The sequence below is a fragment of the Balaenoptera musculus genome, chromosome 12 (assembly GCF_009873245.2).
Source record: "Balaenoptera musculus isolate JJ_BM4_2016_0621 chromosome 12, mBalMus1.pri.v3, whole genome shotgun sequence".
Lineage (NCBI taxonomy): Eukaryota > Metazoa > Chordata > Mammalia > Artiodactyla > Balaenopteridae > Balaenoptera > Balaenoptera musculus.
In genome coordinates, this window is record NC_045796.1 from 9,724,874 (window position 1) to 9,745,522 (window position 20,649).

At 52.9% G+C, this 20,649-nt stretch overlaps 1 protein-coding gene across 13 annotated transcripts in view; it reads right to left on the minus strand.

Annotated features, from left to right (window-relative positions):
* Positions 1–20,649, minus strand: part of SYNJ2 (synaptojanin 2) — a 99,075-nt gene that overhangs the window by 56,070 nt on the left and 22,356 nt on the right. For 12 of the 13 annotated variants that reach the window (XM_036871727.1, XM_036871735.1, XM_036871731.1 and 9 more), the window contains exons 2-3: positions 9,909–9,995; positions 696–966 (exon numbers count right to left, since the gene is read on the minus strand). In XM_036871727.1, the coding sequence (XP_036727622.1) occupies positions 696–966; positions 9,909–9,995 (358 nt within the window). The remainder of the gene's footprint in view (positions 1–695; positions 967–9,908; positions 9,996–20,649) is intronic. The other variant, XM_036871728.1, reaches the window with a different exon arrangement.

Below are 20,649 nucleotides of genomic sequence, written 5' to 3' on the forward strand. Positions count from 1 at the left end.
CTAGTCCCTGAAGGAGCGCCCAGATGACCCTAAACATACAGAAACCCAACCACTTTTGCCTGGGCTTCAGGTCTGTCTTATCACATTACTGCACACCACCTTGGCAGGATGACTCAGTTTTGCCGTTGATACAACTGGTTTGGTTTCATGATTAACAGCATGGGAACTGGAGCCAGATGCCTGGGTTCAAATTCCCTCCGTTATTCAAGCCTCAGTCTCCTTACCTGTAAAATGGGGATAACAGACCCTACCTCATTGGTTACTATGCAGATTATGTGAGTTATGACCCCCAGAGAACTTAGAACAGTGCTTTATAAATGTCGGTGGTAAATGTCTGTACGCTGGAGGATAACCAGGAGAACTGAGGGGACCGGGGACCAGGGAAGCACTGAGCACAGGCCCAGGCACTTAGGAGAAACCGGTAGATGCTGGCACGTATGCTCCTTACTTATGGAGCAGATTTCCCCTCCTAAGTCTGCATTAAACCATGTTGAACACCCTCCCTGACCCCCGGTGGGGAGTGGGGCTTGTTTTCCTCTCGTTGTGCGGAGAGTGAGTGGGCACAGATCACAGCTCTCATAGGTGACCCATGTGCCCGGGGATGACGCAAAGTGGAGATCAAGGATGCAGGCGCCCATCGGAGCCCGCCCTCCACGTAAGCTGGGGGCAGGAGAGCCCGGGCCCCGGGGCCTCACCAGAAGAAGGAGTTGCCCCACTCGGAGCTGTCATCGCCCTGCTTCTGTGCCCGGACAGTGAGGTCGAAGCAAGACCCATCATTGGGCCACGAGAAGTAGAAGACCCCTGAGTTGAGGCTCTTCCTCAAGGCTGTGAGGCGGTCCTCCTCCTTGGCCTCTTCCTGAAGTGGGTAAAAGTCGGTGGCGGTGATTTTGTAGATTTCGGCCTCTGGAATTCTGCCCACAGATGTGCAGCCCGTCACCAAAACCAGGAAGCTCAGGGAGGTGCCACCTGGAAGGGAGCGAGACACGGGGGCTGAGGATCACGGGCGGCAGAGCGGCTGGCGGTGACGGGGGTGACGGGAAGCCGGGCTTTCAGCTACAACCATGCAACTTACTGTTCCTGCCTTCGCATCCCCCAGACCTCGCCTTCCTAAACTCCATGGCTCAGGGGTCCGCCCCGTCACCTGAGCCCAAAGCCTGGAGCCGTGGTTCCAGAGCCCGGCCCCTGTCCCGCAGCGGCACTGTCACCTGCAGCCTGTTAGAAATGTGAATTCTCGGCACCACCCAGGCCTCTGGGGCTGGGCCAGCAGGCTGCGCTTACCAAGCCCAGGTGGTCCGGCTGCCCTCCAGAGTCTAAGGATATGCCTGCCTGGGTCCTTCCCAGCCCCACACCTCAAGCCTCTCAAATCCACCCTCCCCACGAATCCTCAGGGCCCCAGCCGGAGTCAGTCCTCCCAGCTCCATCGCTGGAGCGGCCTCCCAAACCCGCTTGATCGCAGAGCTCCCTCCTTTGCTGAAGTCCTTCCAGGCTCCCACTTGCCCACAGGGCTGAAGTGGGAACATCTGGGACCTCCGAGCCACTCCTGCCCACCTCCTGCCCCTTCCCACACATGGCGCCCAGGGTCCAGCAGCTTTTACAGGCCGTCTCTGCAGCTCCTCAAATGCGCCCTTGCACCCCTGGGCCTCTGCCAGAGAGGCCTTCCTCAACTCCCTCCCGAGTCACCTTCCCACCCTCAGCCTCTAGACCAGCAAGAGCCTTCCCAACGCCTCTACCCAGCCCCCTTCCCAGGAGAACTCCTCTCCACCCTTCTGGGGTCAGGTCGGCAGCACCTCCTCCAGGGAGGCTTCCCTGCTCTCCCAAGACACTGCTAGGTGTCCCTTCTAAGGGCTAAGTGGTAGCCCTCGTCACACACAAAGCTAACAGCCTCCTTCCCTGCATGTGTCCCCCAGTAGATTGGGGGTTCCTTAGGGGCAGGGCTCTGTTTGGTTGTCATATCCCAGCATCCTGGCATTGCATACGGCGAGTGTTTGATGAACACTTCCTAAATAGGCCAATGAAAGAGCAGTTCGAGCCTCCCCTCCCCCGGTGAAAGGTTACCCCAACCAGTGCGGACCCCACTGCCAGGAGGAGGACACACCCCTCTCCGGGGACGCCACCACACCATCCGTGGCTGTTTTCTGTGCCACAGCAATGCTTTACTCTGGGGACAGTGGGGACACTGCCCCATAGTCCTCTTTTTCAGGAGAAGGCCCAGGAGATAACTTGGGTAACTAGCCTTTAGGGGCTGGTGTGATTCTGGTCCAGAGCACACTGCTCCCATCCTACTGAGGTTTAAAGGGCCCGATCCCACCAAGATCTACTCCAAATGCTCAGTGGTCATTATCTGGAGCAATGGTGGTCAGCGTTCTTAGATCTCTGGACACTTTGCTGAGACCCCTAAGACTGCCAATTCCACTGGTCACCTATGCCAGACTCCTTCCTCACACTGAATGGGAAAAAGAGTCCTGTTGGGGGTCGGGTAACATCTGGTTTTTATTAAAGAGCCCTTCATTTGATAAATAGGTCACCACTCGTACCAGGCCTACCGGGGGTTGGGGGTCACATACAATAGGCAACCATACTGGCTCGTATCCCCCCTCTCCAGTCACATGATCAGGAAATCATTTTGAAACAACAAGAATAAGGCAGTTATGCTGTGGCAGTGACAGGTGTCAGGGGGCTGAGTTTCTTAAGTAGAACAGGCGTCGTTTCTGGAAGACAGGTGGGGTTTATGTGGGGTTGCCATCCTCAAATTTCAGCCTCACAAATACAAATACTCCCCCAGCCTGTGCTAGAACCAGTGCCCATGCATCCCATCTGCCTCTTCCGATGGGCTCAGCACAGGGTGAAGCAGAGTTAGAGAACTGTCCCCTTGCAGTGGCCAGAGGACAGCCCGGTGGTCTAGGCTGCGAGCCCAAGATCAGACTCTGGAGGGGGTGGGTTCCAGGGGAGGCATGGAAAATTCTACTTTACATCTCTCCATCCGAGTCGTGAAGTGGGTTTCTAGCACCACTTCCTCAACAGCCTCTGCGTCGGGGGACCAAGTCCCTGGCAAGAGTTCCAGGGTGCTCCGAAGACAGCACGCACTTCCTGCGCAGGGCAGTGGCCCGGGGGAGGCTTGGGGCGGGCGTGCAGCCTCAGGCGTGAAAAGGCTCTCGAAATATATGAGAGCAAAGGGAAGGGGCCGCCACCGCCAAGGCATCGGGCTCCCGAGTCCTGGGACGAGGGGCTCAGGAGAGGGTGAAGAATAAGAAGAGCCACCATGTGGGAGCACGTTGGAAGCAGATGCTTTAGTGACAGTTAATCCTCAGGGCGATGCTTACCGCGCGCCAGGCGCCATTCCACAAACTTCCTCCCAGCACCCCCATTAGGGAGGTACCATCTTTAGCCCCATTCAAAGAAAGGGAGACAGAGGCACAGAGAGGGTGAGTAGCCTGCCCGAGGTGGCACAGCGGGGAGGTGGGATTCGAATCCACTTTCTGGCTATCCCACCCGGGCAAGTTACTCAAGCCAAGTGTGGTTCCAGAGCCGGTGCTCTCAACCATGTCCTTGCAGATGTATGGCCAGCCTGCCTAACAGCGCTGCTATTTTACACAAGAGACTGTCCCCGGGGAGCTGAATCACTCGCCCAGTGCACAGTTGGTGTGTGTTGGACCAAGATGCAAACGTGGGTCTCACCTTGGCCCAGGCTCCATCTAGCCATAAGGTCCAGCGGCCTTCAACCACTTCGGCTGTTGTCTCTCTAAGAACTGTGGGTGACCAATGCACCTCTCGCTCATTTTCAAATCGACACCAGAAGTGTTCATTATTAGTTTAAATGGTTGTGAGTAATATATTTTCCAGCATGTGCTAAATATTGACATGTAAAAATAAAACTGTTGTGGGCCTCTTTACCAGCATCCAGTGGAATCTAGACGGTGATTCATACTCATCATCAGCTATTGCTTAAAGGAATCCATGAACAAGATCTTCTTTAACAGACGGGATTTTTTTGTCCCATTTCCAGTCCACTTTCCCCACAGAACTTCATCCGAATGTAACATTTTGTGCTTCACCTGATCATATTGTACAGCAATTTGATTCTGAAGCTACAAGTCTCTAAAAAGAGTTTCTTCTGGCTTGAGTTATCACTGCAATGATTTTTAGTACACAATTGGTCAAACGATGTAAACGAAACATTTTTTGTTAAATAATTGTTTAATAGAAAAAGTAAAGATTTGTTGGAAAGGCTTCTCTTAATGGGATGGATGGGACTTACAGTCCATGGATAAATATTATTTATTGATGGAATGAAACTATCAATAAATTCTATATCAATTCTAGTTCTATTTTCCATTTTTATAGCAGTAAACACTAAGAGACCTTGTTTACATTAATAAATAGGTGGGAACAGAAAGGGCCTCATTATAGAAATGTCACTCAACTCTTCAAACTCCTTCTGAGCTACACGTTAAAAAAAAAGAAATCACAATAATCTATCAACAAAATTACTGTTAATGCTGTCAGCTGATGCCCCAATTACTTCTTCAATTTTGTGGAAAGCAAACAGTTGACTATCATCTGGCTTGTCGACAAATTCGTTACCTAGTCATTGAGGTGACTGACTTCCTCAACTGCTGACAGTATTCTGAACTGTCCCTTTGTTTGGCATCCTAGAGGCATTTACTTCTGAAGCGGCTCACCACGGTGAGATTCCGGGCAGGGGAAAGGTAAGAGGGCAGACGGGTGGTTGTGGATGGAACAGAGAGGGTGAGAAACCAGCCCCTCATCACAGGACATTTTTAGGCAAACCGATTACTGGAAGGAGGTGAGGACTTGGAAACTGTTCTCAGATCTAACCATGTCCTGCACCGTGGACAGTCTCTGTGACCCCCAGAAGAACAGCCCTAGGCCTCCGTCCCTCCAGGAGGGGGACCTGCCCGGCCTGCTCAGCCTGGCAGGGGTCACTCCAGCCCTGGCATCACCCCGTCTACCCATCTGTGTAACAGCCCCCATGCTCTCATGCACTGCAGGAGACAGGGGCTGGGGGCGGTACCGTGAGGATGGTGTCAGCCTGTGATCCCACACGGCCTGTGATCCCACACAAAGGCGTCTCTAGAGGTAAAAGTGAGGCCGGTGGGACTCGCCCACCCCAGGCGTGTGAGAAATCCCCTCTGCCGTCACCTTGAGCACGGGATCCAAGCTGTGTTTCCAGTAACCCAGGATCAATTTTCTCACGGCCCAGAAGTAAACTGGGCCTGGGACGGGGGTGGGGATGTCTCAGAAGTCATTAGTCAAGGCTGAGTCCAGGGGCTTGAAACCAGTTAGGACCTTGTAGCAAGGCAAAGACAAAAGCCAAGCTTGCCTTGGCCTCAGAAGACGGGGCTCTGGGCTCTGCACGCCTCCAGTGGCCTCTGGGGCCTCAGACAAGTCCCAGGCCCTCTCTGGGCACCAGATGGGCTCCCCGTCCCTTCCAGCTCCAACACTCTGGTTCCAGCGCTCTGGCCCAAGCGAGACCATGCCTGGGTGAGAGGTTGCCGGCCAGAGTCAGGTGAGGAGGGGGCGAGGGCAAGAAATGGGTCACAGGCCAAAAAGACACGCCACAACCAGAAGAGGTCACACCCGCACGCAGAGGCCGCCTAAGTGTGCAGCGTGGAGCAACGGAATGCAACCACCTCGATGTATATACTTGTTCACGGGGACAGGGCTTCAGTTTGGGAAGATGAAAAACGTTCTAGAGACGGATGGTGGTGATGGTTGCACAACAATGTGAATGTCCTTCATGCCACGGACCTGTACGCTTAAAATTGCTTAAAATGGTAACTTTTATCTTATGTATATTTTACCACAATTTTAAAAAGCCTCCAAAACCTCAATATCAATGTAGAAATCCTCTCCCAAAAAACCCAGCTCCAAGTCAGAGCTGCCCAGGAGAAACCCCGACCCCTGCAGTGCCAGGGTCCAAGTCTCATCTGTGGCCACCTGTCGTCCATCATCTGGCTGGCAAGGGCGGGCGCTGGAGTCACGATGAGTCAGGGGCAGACACGGTGGTTCATTCAGGGGCAACGCTGGGCATTTTCTGTGTTGGGTTTTCTCTGTGTTTGCTCGGCCTCGAGTTCTCTCCCTGGCCAGGTGCGTACTGATCTCAACCCTGGGTGCCTACAAACTGTCTTACCTACTCGTCTGCTGGTAGAGGATACTCTCAGATCCGTGAGCATGGGACTTGGGGAGCCTAGGCTTCCCCAGCTGTGAAGTGATGAGCTGGGGCCAGCGGAGCCCAGAGCTCCCGCCCCTGCCCCTTACCAACGAGCTCAGAATTCTAATTACCTGTATCCACCTGCTCATCTCAAGTACCTCTTTATCCTTCCCTGCCAAGAAGATGAGCGCAGTGAAGGCAGCGGTGCACTGACAGCTTTCACCAGCTCCCGGGAGGAGCCAGCTGAGCACATCACATCCCAATTCCACACTGGCCTGAAATCAGCCATGGTGGGTGCATTTACACCACGGAAACTGGCAAACGCCACCTGTCAGGGATTTCCCCCCAGAGAGCTGGAAGTCAAACAGTGGAGAGCACACCACTGGGTATAAGTATTAAAATAAATTATTATTATTACAACTGATGGCCATCCCCTTTCAAGACTTGCTGGAGAACACTGCCTTCCCCGAATCTCAAAGGCTCAGAGAGACTCAAAATTCCCTCTCCAGAGACGTTCCATTCTGCGGTGACTGCCCAGAGAAGTCAGCCCTCGGCTGGCCTGTGCAGACTAACCACCACCAGGAGTCACCAACCTGAAGGCACTCAGCCTGGGCCACACACCTAGTTCTCCCAGAAAGACCCACCCCCTTCAGGACAGCCTCCCCCAACACTCAGTACCCAAGTTCAGTCCATGTTCATTCTCTCAGGTAAGCCCCTTCAGAACTATGTAAGACTTGAGGCAGTTTTCCTGCTTTTAGAGGAAATTAGAGATTAAATTAACTCAGGTCAGTCTGTTGAGAAGCCAAAACTAGATTCGAGGAGGGCTGTCTGGCGGAAGGTTTACAGGACTGGCATGTACAGTTTCACAGGCTGTGCACTGCGCAACTCCAGGAGACACAATTCATTAGAGACCTCAATTTCTTCAACCCCTGAGGCTATGAAATAGGGAGGCCTTGAGAGCTTAGGTGAAAAGGGAGTTAAATCCCTATAATCACTGGGATAAATTCTTTCCATAACTATACTCTCACTTTCTATGCTTTGTACTGTGTATGTGTCAGGAAGCCCAGCTCCGGGGCTTATTGCAGGGGCTCCACCCCCTTCCTGCTGCCATTTCAGAGAGGAAGGAGGGACTTTGGCTCTCCATGAAAATCTATGAACCTGTGTATGTTTCTTAATTTCTAACATAAAAGGCTATTTTCACTGAGGTAGATTGAAACTGAACAACTGCCCCAAGTTAAGAGCCTGAGGGGAAGTCTCTCTCTTTGTACAGAGGCCTTCAGTCTAAGAAAATCAAAAGGGGCGGCCGACTCCCACTCGGACTGGTTGTCTCGGTAGCAAATGAAAATTGGAATTTCACTCTGTGCTGCTGACACCCTCCACAGGTGGGGAAGAAAACAAAACAGACCGTAGTCCTGGGGTGGGGACTTGCAGTGCGAAAAGAAATTCAAGTTAAAGCCAAACACTCCTCAGTGTAGCCAAAAGGAATTTGAAAAACTCGATGACAAGGCCCAATCCTTCCATCCTTCAGATACCCTGGGCACTTTCAGAAATGTGTTGAGAAAGGCCAAATAATCCTGACATTCCAAAAGTCAAATGCATTCTCACCATGCTCAGGGAGACTTCACAGCCCACCCTGCAGGGTGACACTGGTGGGCAGGGCTGAAGGTATTCAGAGGACACCAGAAATGGGGGCCGGAGACCAGAGGTTGTGCTCACTCACCCCTCAGGGGAGGGGGCAGGTGGGTGGAGGGCTGCAGGCGGGGAGGAGGGCCTTGTCCAGGGCAGCTTTAGGAGTTGGTCACCTCTCTCCACTCCCTGCCCCGGGAAGAGCCTGCTGCAGCTGGACACCCACAGACACCTTGGCTCACTCTGACAATGTCTCTGGGTGCTGCCACCCTTCCCAGTTAGGACCAGTTCCCTGGAGCTGATCTCAAATCATAGCCCAGGAAGAAAAGCTTTGCCCTGGGATGTGGGGAAGGTACTGCTTTCCTGGCCTTGAAATCTCAGCCTTTCTGTTCCTTTCAGGACAGAACAGCCTGGTGGTTGAAGGAAGCCCCTGCAGCCAGAAAGCAAGAGTTTAAAACACAGTCGCCACTTGAGGACTGCCCGACTTTGGGCTAGTGACATATGAGAAATGGACCATTAATTTATGTACAAGAAGAATGTTGCCAAGTATAACTAAGATGCCAACAACTGTAACGTATCTTGAATGTGCAGGTGTTGTAATATGAAAAATGTGTCACAGAACAGATGAAATACAAGTCTTCAGCTCTCCGCCAGTAACAGTCCCTACCTCATAGGTTGCTGGGAGAGCTGAGTTAATAAATTAAAACACTTAAAACGGTGCTAGCACAGAGTGAGCACCATGTAAGGTTAGCTGTCACCCTCATATCCTCATGACTGAGGAAAGGCCACAGGAATTTTTCATAACCTCAGAAAAAAAAATGCTGCAGGGGAAAAAACCTATAGAAACCCTTGGCAGGCAGCACATCTTCATGAAAAAAGCAAGGGTCTGGAGGCAGCTAGATCCAGGTCTGAATCCTACCTAAGCCTCTTAGGCAAGTTTCTTTTAGCCTCTGAGTCTGTTTCCTTTACTGAAAACGAGGATAAAGATACCGTATCACACTGACTTGTTTTTAGGATTAAAGAATCTAATGTATACTTAGCCATTGGCACAAAATAGGCATTTAATAATTCCATTTTGTCATGCGGGTACTGAATGCTTTTCCTAAACACTGTTGGGAGATGATGAATGTCATCATCACAGTTCAGAAAAAAACCATCCCACTAAAGAAAAGACCGGAAGAGTGATGGCAAACAACAGGGCTGTTCTGTCAGCTTTCAAAACCCTCAATCCAGGGAAACAGCCGCTCCATGGATGTGGAGATGCTCGTGCTCAGCTTGGGAAGAGCCTGCGTTTGGTAAACGCACAGCCTGCTCTGCTCTTGGCCCCGTAAGTCCTCGGAGACACTCAGCTGTAAATTAGGCAGCTGCCTAGGGGAGGAAGGACACGGCGGCTGCAGACCCAGAAGTGCACCAGGGCTCCCAAGAGGTCCGGGAGCACAGAGGTGACCCAGTGGCCCCAACACGGAGGCGGTGACACCCCACCCCAGCCTACGGCTCAGCCCCTCGAGTGTCACGCCGAGAAGGATGTCCACCTGCTCCTGTAATTCTCGGCCCCTTCGAGTCACACGACGCAGCCCAGTTCTGAAGCTCCTTCCCTTGCTCTCGCTCACACCCACCCTTGGTGCCCGACAGTCAGGTGCTGGTGGCCTTTCTCTCCTTGCCAACAACGCCCCGCCCCAGCTCCTCTCCCTCAAGACACACCCAGCAAGTCCAGGGGCTCCGGGCCTCTGACCTCCACCCCATCTGGAACACAGATCTCTTGTAAACAACAAACAAGCCCCTGGGTTGACCCCTCCACCTCCAGACCAGGCTGGAAAACCTTAGATCCTGGTGGGCGCACGATGAAGGTGCGCTTCCTCTGCATCCAGGGCAGGAGGCAGCAATGGCAGGTGAGGACCAGGAGGTCACCTCTGCGCTCACCTGGACCTCCTCCCCAGCCCGGAGGAGCTGGCTCAGCAAAAGAAACATTTTACAAGATGGTAACAGTTAAAATAAAACGCCTAAATCCCACAGTCTTTCCACACTAACATAAGAGAGGCTCCGCCCGGCACCAGAAATCTATCTAGCCAGGGGGGTCTGACAGCTGCTGCCCCTCGGAGCGGGTACTCACCAGACTTCAACCTGAGCTCCCCCAGGCAACCATAAGCATCAGTGAGCTTTCCATACTGGCCTTTAATGACCTCCTTTTCTTCTGGAGCTGGGGAAGAAACACAGCACAGACCGCATCAGCCGAGCCTCCTGTTGGAGTTCATTCACTGCAGCTTCCAATGCAGCTCCCACCCACTCGGAAAAGAACACGCAGAGACAATAGCTCTGCCCCAAGTAATATTTGTGAAGGTTTGAGGATCAGCAAATCACTGAGCTGCAGTAACTTAGACCTTCCCACCAAAAGCTCGCTCTCTGGAAGCTCCGACAGCTGCCTGCAGGCTGGAGAGGAAGAGGGGAGTCCCCAGATGGCAGAGGTGTGAGGGTTCGAGCCAGGGGCAGGTGCTGCGGGCCGGCCCCGTCCCTCTGCGCCCCAGTCCATATGCTCAGAAACAGCAGTGAGTCATCGCTCCCTGATGGGGAGGACCTTCCTTCTTAAGTACCGTCCACTGGAGGCTGCTTCGTTCAAGTGCCCACCTGCCCCCAGGGACCAGCTAACACATGGGGGCTGAGCAGGAGGCCTGTGGCCAGTGAATCCCAAGGCAGGCTGATGAACAGAGGCCCTGGGTCTTCAGCAGTTACTGGAAACGCCCAGGGCGAGACCCAGCCTGGTGCAAAAGTGAAGGAAGAAAAAACTGACAGAGAGAAAGACTGTTAGAAGCAGGGAGCCCTTGACCTTGACGATGATGCCACAGACGCCATTGGAGATGCCGTTGGCTGTTACAGGGGCCAGGCCTTTGTACCCCTTTCTCAGAAGAATGTTTCTAAATGCACAGAACAAAACATAAACATGGATGAATCCTCAAATAAGGACCTGGCAAATACCACTAGGGAGACTTACTAGGGAAGCAGTTACTCAGCCTCAACTGAATTCATCTATTGAGTTGGCCAAAAAGTCCGTTCGGGTTTTTCCATAACATCTTATGGAAAAACCCTAACGGACTTTTTGGCCAATCCAATAATACAAGGGCTCTCCATCTGGGGAGATAGAGGAAGGCCTGGGCAGATACCAGAGCTTCACAGATAGCTTGTGGGGGAATCTGTATGATCTCTAAAATTGTATGCAAAAATTTTGATGTATATTTTTATGAGGCTAGGATCCATAATTTTCATCAGAATCTCCAAGGAGTTACATGGTTAAGTTATATGGTTAAGAACCAGTTTAATAAATGACATTTTCCTGCAACAGTCATGTGAATTTTTCTAATTGATTAGGCTTTTTTTTTTTTGGTGGGGGGGATCAGGGAGAAGAATAACCTGAAGGTAACTACCATAGCCCTGCCGACTCCATCGACTTGCCTCAGAGGATGTGGGGCAGCTGGGAGGTGGTGGAATGATGTATTAGTCTCCACCGCTGCGGTAACAAACGACCGACCACATACTCAGTGGCCCAAGGCAACACAAATTTGTGATCTTATAATTCTGCTTGTCCGAAGTCTCTGAAATGGGTTTCACCAGGTTAAAATCAAGGTGTCAGAAGGATGGGGTTGCTTCTGGAGGCTCTAGAAAAGAAGCCATTTCCCTGCCTTTTCCAGCTTCTAGAGTCGCCTGCATTCCTTGGCTCCTGGCTGCTTCCTCACTCTCCGAAGCCAGCAATCGCATCACTCCCATCTCTGCTTCCATCTTCATACCTCATTCTCTCTCCTTCTCCTGCCTCCCTCTTCTATCTGTTAAGGACCGTTGTGAGTACACTGGGCCCCCAGATAACCCCAAACAATCTCCCATCTCAAGGCCCTTAACTTAATCACATCTGCAAAGTCCCTTCTGCCACGTGTGATAACATTCACAGGAACTGGGGATTAGGATGTGGACCTCCGAGGGGCCCCAGATGGATACAACCCAGTTCCTGGAGCCCACGGGTCTTTAGCTCCCACACTGATGATAATGAGGACACGGCACCCTCTCCATCCCCGAGCACCGCCCAGGGTGGTGACAAACCCGCCATTAAGGGACGGGCCCTGTGTCCTGTGCCATGGAGCCCTCCTGGAAGTGGCCTGCTCCCCGCTCTAGGGCAGGTGAAGCTCTAGGACAGGTAAAGCCTGTGAAATCGCAACCCCCCAGGTGGAAGCGAACTGCCCCCTGCAGGCCCTGTTCAGGGCCACACATGGTGTCTCCCAGTCTAACCAGGGAGAGGTAAACAGGAAGCTCCTGGTCCTCACCTCGGTGGACAAGTTGCTCAATGCAAGAGAATAATTCTGACATGAAAAAGTCATATTTTAACCCTCAGAGCTTTACAAAGCCTTTGAACAGAACCCTGAAGCCGGAGTATCATCTGGGTCTCACTGTGCTGACCCTAAAACAAGGCGGTCTTTGTGCATTCATGCACCTCTGCAAATAGTCCCGACCGAATAAACAAAACCCTGGGAAACTGCCAGCCAAAGTAACGTGGTCAAATCCACACTTCACAGGTGGGAACAGCGCTTCAGGAGAAGCCGTGGAAACAGACTGACCCCCTGCCCTGCTGGATCACAGAGGACAAGCCCACACACCATGTCCCCCGCCCCCGCGCCGGGAAAATTAAACAAACACAAACAAAAAAGACTTTTCATCCTATTTTAAAAACAAACAAGCACAACGCCACCAGGCCACTTTGTCCCATTCGAATCCTGTAAATGATTGACTCCTGAATATATAATCAACACCATTATCCCCGACATTCACATGTGGTAACTCACAGCAGGTCACGACCTTAGTGCACGTGACAGTCCTGGGAGAAGATGCTTTTGCTCCAGCACAAACAGACTGGTGGTAAACAAACCAGGTGGCCTAAAACGTCGAAACTTTCTCAGCTCTCGGTTCTGGAGCCTGGAAGTCTGGAAGCAAGGTGTCAGCGGGCCACACTCCCTCTGAAGGCCCCAGGGGAGGGTCCTCCCACCTTGTCCTGGCTTGTGGCGGTGGTCATCAATCTTGGCCTTCCTCGGTCTGCAGCTGCGTCACTCCAACCCCTGCCTGCATCGTCACGTGGCTGTCTTCTCCCTGTGTGGCTCTGTGTCTCTCTCCTCTTGTAAGGGCACCCATCACACTGGATTTGGGGCCCCCCTCCAGGATGAACTCAATTCAACCTAACTAATTACACCTGCAATGACCCTATTTCCAAATAAGGTCACATGCCGGGGTACCGGAAGTTAGGACTTCCATGGATCCTTTTGGGGGACACGGCTGAACCCATAAGACGTGGTACCCTTTTCCTCTGGTGAGCCAGCCCTCTTAAAAGCCCGGACTCCCGGCAAACCGTCTCTCCTTTTCTCCACGCCCTCCTCTCCGAGGCCCCATCTGACCCCTGCAATGTGGAAGCAGGATGCGTCCCATCCCTGTGACGCAGGCCCCCTCGCGGCCCTCACAGCCCCACCTCCAGCACTCCCGGAGGCCTGGCCTCCCGGGCAGCCTGTTCCGAAACTGCCCAACATGCCGCCTGCCCCAAGTAACTATTTCCTCACTTAGTGTCGAAGGAAGAAGAAATCCATTTTGCTCTTCAAAAGGGAGCTCACAAATCAAATACGTACGAGCCTCAGGCAGGTAATGAATGAATGAAGCTGCCGGAGGGGCCATGGGTGACCAGAGGACACATGCCCCTTCTGATGGGGGCACACGGTCCGTTCCCACCCTTTTACCCCAGGAGGACAGGCCAGCCCGGTGCCAGCAAGCCTCCAGTTTTTCAAGAGAAGTAGGATACTTCTGATTTTTCAGTGTTGGCAACCAATCCAGATTTATTTTAAGCATCGTGTGGGCTGCACACCTCTGCAGACCGTATTTGATCTGCCCGTTGGCAACTTCTGTCCTTCCTTACTTAATGTCTCAAAAATAGACTATGCCTGTCTTCCACACTTTTTTTGCATTTCCGGTAGGTTTTTCCATGTGAGAATGTTTTCGCTTCCCCCGCCCACACCCCGCCCCCTCCTCACCCATTGGCCATAACTTTCCAGAAAGTCCTCTCGTTTATACTCCCCGCCTCGTCCTCGTCCACCTCTTGCCCAGGGATTCAGCCGTTCATTCAGTGGGCGTGTATCTGAGAGCCAAATGCGGCCAGCACTGTCCCAGGCACAGGGACCCAGCAGGGATCCAAACAGACCCAAACCCACCTACACCGGAGTCAGCCGAGGCAGACACTGGGCAGTGGCAAAGAAGGGACACATGTCATGAACGGATGAGTGATGACACTGGAGGCCAACCCGGTGGGGCTGGGAGCCGGGAGCCATGGCACTGATGAGGCTGCCACAAAGGTGGTAGAGCGGCAGCACCTACTCGGTGCCAGGAACCACACAAGCTTCCTGCCAAGGGGGACAGATCAGATCAGTAGCACAACACAGACAGTGACGTGAGCTAAGGAGAAGAAGTGAGCAGGGAAGAGGGGTAGGAAGTGGGGGCAGTGTGACCTTTTACACAGTGGGGTCCGACAAGGCCTCTCACTGCAGGGGCGACCTTTGAAGGTCCAGAAGAGCACATGCAAAGGTCCTGAGGCGGAAGCATTCTTGGCATATGCAAGGGTTAGCGAGGTCAGCGTGTCTGATAGAGGAAATGGAGTCGGGGACACATTGCAAAGTGCTTTCTAGGTGATAAAGAGACTTGGGGTTTCACTCTGAGTGAGAGGGAAGCATTGCAGGGTTTTGAGGATCACTCTGGCTGTCCTGTTGAAAACAGATCCTAGAGGGGCAAAGGAAAGGCAAGGAGACCAGTTAGGAGGCCCTACAACGGTCGAGGCAAGAGAGGATGCTTGGACCAGGGTGGTAGGACGGGAGGTGCTGGGAAACGGTCAAATGCCGGTAACACGCGCACGTGCACGCACCCACACGCTCTTTTCTATTATTGAAACTTCCAAAGAAAAGCAGACTGGTGTAATAAACCCTATGTATCCAACAGCTCCGACTGTTATCAATTCACGCCCAACCTTACTTCCTTCACACCCGTCACCCACTCTCCTACACCTCAGATCAGTCTCCTCATGTGGGCCTCAGACAATATGCATCAACCAGCGTCAGGAATAGAAACTATGGGACCCCATCCCAGCCCTGCTGAATCAGAAACTCTGGCCTTAAGACCCAGAAATCTGTGTTTTCACAAGCCCTCTGGGTGAGAACCACTGCCCGAGATTATTCCAAGTAAATCCCAGACTTCACGTCATTTTATCTATAAATATTTCTGTACGAATTTCTAAAAGATAAGGGTTCTTTTTAAAAAGGGAGCACAATACCATGATCAAATCTAAAAAAAAAAAAAAAAAAAGTAACCATAATTCCTTAACATCATCAAATATCTGCAGATATTTTGAAGGCAGAACGAGAAGGACCTGTGGACAGACCGGATGCGGGACATGAGAGAAAGACAGGGTTCAAGGATGATGCCAAGTCCTGCTCCCGAACAACTGACAGGATGGCGTGGCCATGACCCCCGGTGTCTGTGAAGACGGACGGGCCAGGTCTCGGAAAGGCACTGGGAGCTCAGTTCAGACAGGCCCCAGATTTCGAGGACGGAGTTATGCCATCTGGACTTACACAGAGGCATCGGCTGAAGATACAAACTGGATGCCCCCAGCAAACAGAAGGTACTTAAAATCATGAGAGTGGGGGAGATGGTCTGGGGAGTGCGTGGAGGGGACAGCGTGTTTAAAGGCTGGGGAGACGGAGGAGAAGAAGCCAAAAAGGGGCTTCCCTGGTGACGCATGGTTAAGAATCCGCCTGCCAATGCAGGGGACACGGGTTCGAGCCCTGGTCCGGGAAGATCCCACATGCCGCGGAGCAGCTGGGCCCGTGCGCCACAACTACTGAGCCTGCGTGTCACAAGTACTGAAGCCTGCGGGCCACAACTACTGAAGCCCGCACGCCTACAGCCCATGCTCCGCAACAAGAGAAGCCACCGCAATGAGAAGTGCACATACCACAATGAAGAGTAGCCCCCACTCGCTGCAACCAGAGAAAGCCCGCGCGCAGCAACGAAGACCCAACGCAGACAAAAATAAATTAATTAAATAAATAAATTAAAAAAAAAATCAGTTGTATTTAAAAAAAAAAAAGAAGAAAAAGAAGAAGCCAAAAAGATATAAGAAAAGCCAGCAGTGCGTGGTGTCAGGAGCCCGGAGGAGAGTGCTGACAGGAGGCACAAAGGGTCAGTGAGGTTGGATGCTGTCCTGAGTCCTGTCCCACCAGGACTGAGCATTCATCACTCCAGGTACACACAGGTGAGCCAGGAAAGGGCAGTTTCCAGAAAGTTGAGGGACAAAAACCTGAATGGAGAGGAAGAGAAAAAACAGAGACCGTGAGTAGAGACAATTCCTTGAGGAACTCGTGTGTGTGTGTGTGTGTGTGTGTGTGTGTGTGTGTGTGTGTACAAATGGGAGGCTGTAGAGCAGGAAGTGGGGTTTAAAGATTTCCCTAAGGTTTGCACGCTGGTAGAACTGATCCAAGGGAGGTAAAAACTGCTGGAGTAGGAGAGAGAGGGGACCCGCCAGCAGTGCCCTGGACTGGGTCATGGACCCGACGTGTGAATGGGGGCTGCCTTAACACAGAGTCCATCCACGCAACAGGAGAGGAGGAGGACACAGGGACAGATATGGTGGGTGGGTGGGCACGGCGCAGGCAGTGGGTGGAAATTCTCTCCTCGTTGCTTCAGTTTTCTCAGTGAAATGAGAAGCAACCCGTCAGCTCGAAGCGAGGAGGCAGAGGTGAGGCAGAGCTGCAGGGGGAGGTGTGGAGGAGCTGCCTGGGGAGGCGGGAGGGGGAAGGGGATACAGGAGCATCACTGAAGGGCCTGGGGACCCTGAAGGGGCAATGAGACCCGTCGGTGTGGTGGTGGGTTGCCTCCAGAAACTTCCAGCCACACAGAGGCAGGTACAGGCGAGGAGAGGAGGACCTACCCAGTGGTTTACCAGGAGAGTAGTAGCGAGCAAGAGAGGGGCAGGGGTGGGAGGAGAGGGGCAGGGGTGGTGTGTGAAGGGGTGCAGAGGGAGGAGAGGCATGGGGGTCGGGAAGTGACTGGAAGAGGTGGCAGTTTCACCTCCTGCACTGTTGATGGGAATGTAAGTTGGTGCAGCCACTATGGAAAACAGTGTGGCGGTTCCTCAAAAGGCTAAAAATAGAGCTACCATATGATCCAGCGATCCCACTCCTGGGCGTATATCCAGACAAAACTCTAATTTGAAAAGATACATGCACCCCAATGTTCACAGCAGCACTGTTCGCGATAGCCAAGACATGGAAGCAACCTAAGTGTCCATCGACAGATGAGTGGATAAAGATGTGGTACACACACACACACACACACACACACACACACACAAATGGAATACTACTCAGCCATAAAAAAGAATGAAATAATGTCATTTTCAGCAACATGGATGGTGGATTGGGAGTTTGGGGTTAGCAGATGCCAACTATTATATAGAGAATGGTTAAACAACAAGGTCCTACTGTATAGCACAGGGAACTATATTCGATATCCTATGATAAACCATAGTGGAAAAGAATATGAAAAAGAATGCATGTATATGTAAAAAAAATTTTTAAAGTGGTGGCAGATTCACGGGACTGCAGTCCCAGCGGGGTCAAGGTGGTTGGAATTGGGGAAGTGAGGGATGAGCTGGAAAGATGAAGGTGGAAGATGAAAAGTGGTACGTCTGACACAGAGGGCGCATGGAGTGTCTGGGCCGACAGAGAAGAAGGTAAAATCGTCAAGGAACCAGGCGATTTCAAGGAGGGCCAGGGGGCAACGTGGTTCCTTGGTGTGCATGGACAAAGGCTCAACAGAGCCTGCAAGAGAGTTTGACCCTAGATTAACCTCCAAGTCCTATTTCCCTGGTGACCTGATAAACCTCGTCTACAATACTAGACGAGATGGCTTATGATAAAAATAGACCTGTCTGGTAGCAGGCATTGGACCGGGAGGAACCACAGGCGACCCGAACAACGATGAGGCCACAGGGACCCTTGGGTGGAGCTGTCCTTTGAGGGAACCTGGAAGCTCAGCTGACCACCGACACTGGATCCTATCGGGGCGTGAGGCTTCTCAGCAAGACAGCCCAGGTACCCACGCCGCCCTGGCGCCCACACCTCCCTAGCGCCCACACCCCGTGAGTGACCTTACAGGGCTGCTGTGAGATGACTCCAGAGAAGAAGGCTCCGTGCAGCCCGCCAGCGAGCTCTGGTTCCTGTCCTGGATGCCAAGTGGGGCGCTGACAGTTTGGATGCTTAGATGGGCCTAGGAAGACCTCCTGGTGGGCGCTGGACATGATATTCCTCCTTGACTGCTTTTATGGTGGAGGGAAGGAGGATGGCCTGGAGGTGGCAAAGAGGAGCCTGGGGGGACACGCATCCCCCCCGCCCCGGGTCCAGTGGGCCAAGGGGAGTGGAAGAGAAAGGGCTCCACTGCAGGGGGAACAGGGTTTGCCCCAAAGCAGAACAAAGCTGGCCCGGGATTCTGGTTCTCAGGACAGACCTCTGTCATCAGACAGAGCTGGGGCCGGGGCAGGTCTTGTGGGAGCCACAGGCTGTAGCGAGAGTCTGCTCTACTCCAGGCCAAGCAGGCCGTGTTCCTGGTCAGCAGGCCAGCAGTCTGGATCAGTAATCAAACCAACCATGCGTGCTTCTTTCTTCCATAATATTTTCCACAGTAACACACCTTAAGGAAATTCCATCAAAGCCCAGCCCACAGGTCAGAAAAATAAGTAGGTCAATTTAACAACGCAGACGGCCCAAGACTGAGGTACCATTTGTGGCTGCGTTCTTGTGCCCCACGTTACACCAGCTTCTTCTATTTCATGGTCTCAAGAGGACAGAATCATCAAGATCAAGGTCAACGACTTCTTCACGTGCTAATTCTGAGCTCAGCTCAGACTGGCTTGTGGCTGTTCCTTCCAGAGTTATCAGTTGGGAGCTAAAGCAGCTCTCCAGAAAGACACTGGTTTTCCTCGGGCAGGAGGGCGGGTGGATGGAGGCTGCTGGAGGGTTGCTAAGCAACGTGGAAATCAAAACACCAGCCTGAAACAGAAGCTTGAGAGCCCAGACAAAAGCCAACTGGGCAGACACACCAGCCCCGCTGAGAAACCTTCCAGCTCTCCCCACCACCTCTCCCTCTCCCAAAAGTCCAAGCCACGTGAAGGGCAGGTTGGGGAGTGCACCCCAAAACCACGACCTAAGCAGAAGCACTGTCTCCCAGCAAAGCTGTGCATACGTGCGCCACCCAGCCAGAGGAAGTAAGAGGACAATGTATGGTCTCCTGTGGCCACAGCTGGAGAAGCAGCTGGATAAACTCCCCTCCCTGCACCAAGGTCAGCAGTGGCTGAGGTGACCAGCCTGGAAGAGGAGGCCGGCTCCTCGGACAAGAGGGCTTGAGCGCTGGGCTGGACACTGAGCCTTTAGAGTTGAGTCTTTTTTTCCCTAAAAAGAAGGGATCCGGGCCTTTAAAAAATACTGCCACAGTGCTGACTAGGCTTCTGATGGAGCCAGGAGACGGGGGCGGCAGAAGTCCTGGTCAGCAGTGCTTACGCCGGCAGCATGGGCTGGGTCAGGGCACCTGCAGGGCCTCCCACCCAACAGAGAACAAGAATGAGCATCCTTTACCCCCTTTTCCACAAATGCGTGCAAGCTATCTTTAGGCATGGGGGACAGGTAGATCCTTCAGGGCAGAGTTCACGGGCTGACCACAGACCTCACTGCTGGGCCTTCTGTCCCCCTCCCCGGTCCCCACAAGTGACTCCCCCCACCGGGGCAAGTCCCGACGTGCCACTCCCTCCTATAGCAAACCCTTCCGTGTGCTTCCCTTGACTAACAAATTAGACCCAAGGCCTGGGCCGGGTGCTGAAGGTTCCACTCCCAGCTACTTGCCCAGTTTCTTCTCTAACTGACCAGCCAAGCCAGTTCCTGAGTATTTTCCCCTCTTTTCTTCCTTACTCAGGAAGAAGTACTTCCTTACTCTACCTGAGTGCCCCTCCCAGCCCTGCTACAACCCCACTGGAGTGCCTCGTCCCTCACCGAGAAGCCCTGTTTCCATGCATGTACACACACACACACACACACATACACCCTTACCTTTAGAAACCATGTCACGTGATCCATATACACCTTCTAATGCTACACGAGGTGCAGGGAGGGAGGGGGAGAGAAGGGGAAAGTCACACCCTTTCCCACTTCAATCCCATCACTCAACAAGGATGCTAGATGCCTACTGTGTGCCAGGTGCTGCTCCAGGCACTGGGGGAAGCAGCAGCGAGGCAGGGATACGACCAGCAGGAGAAGCATCCTTCAGGAAGCAGGTGTGATCACCTGGGTGATGCGACGGGCAGGCCTGCGTGGGGTTCGGCAAGGCAGCCATCTCTGGTGACTCTGATGAAGGGCTTCAGAGTACCAACGGGCGAGCACCAGAGCCTGCCGGAAACTGTGTCACGGAGAGTAGGAGGAGGGAGAGCGGAGACAGCGCCTTCACATGGGGGAACGGAACAGAGAAAGGAGGCGGGGGGTTGGGGTCGAGTGAGGGTGTTTCTAAACATGAACCGTCTGTTGGTGCAACGGTGGAAAGCATCCAGCTAGGAAGGGAAGGGAGGACGCGGGGAGCAGAGTCTTCAGAGGTGAGAGGGGACAGGACCAGCGCAGAGGAGGAAGAACAGGAGCACAGGGGTCACGTGCCCTAACGGAGGGAGGCGGTGCCACCGGCACGGGGCAGGCAGGGGAGGTGACGGGGTCTGTCAGAGTTCTGCTTTAATTACTTGCATTCTCTCAGTG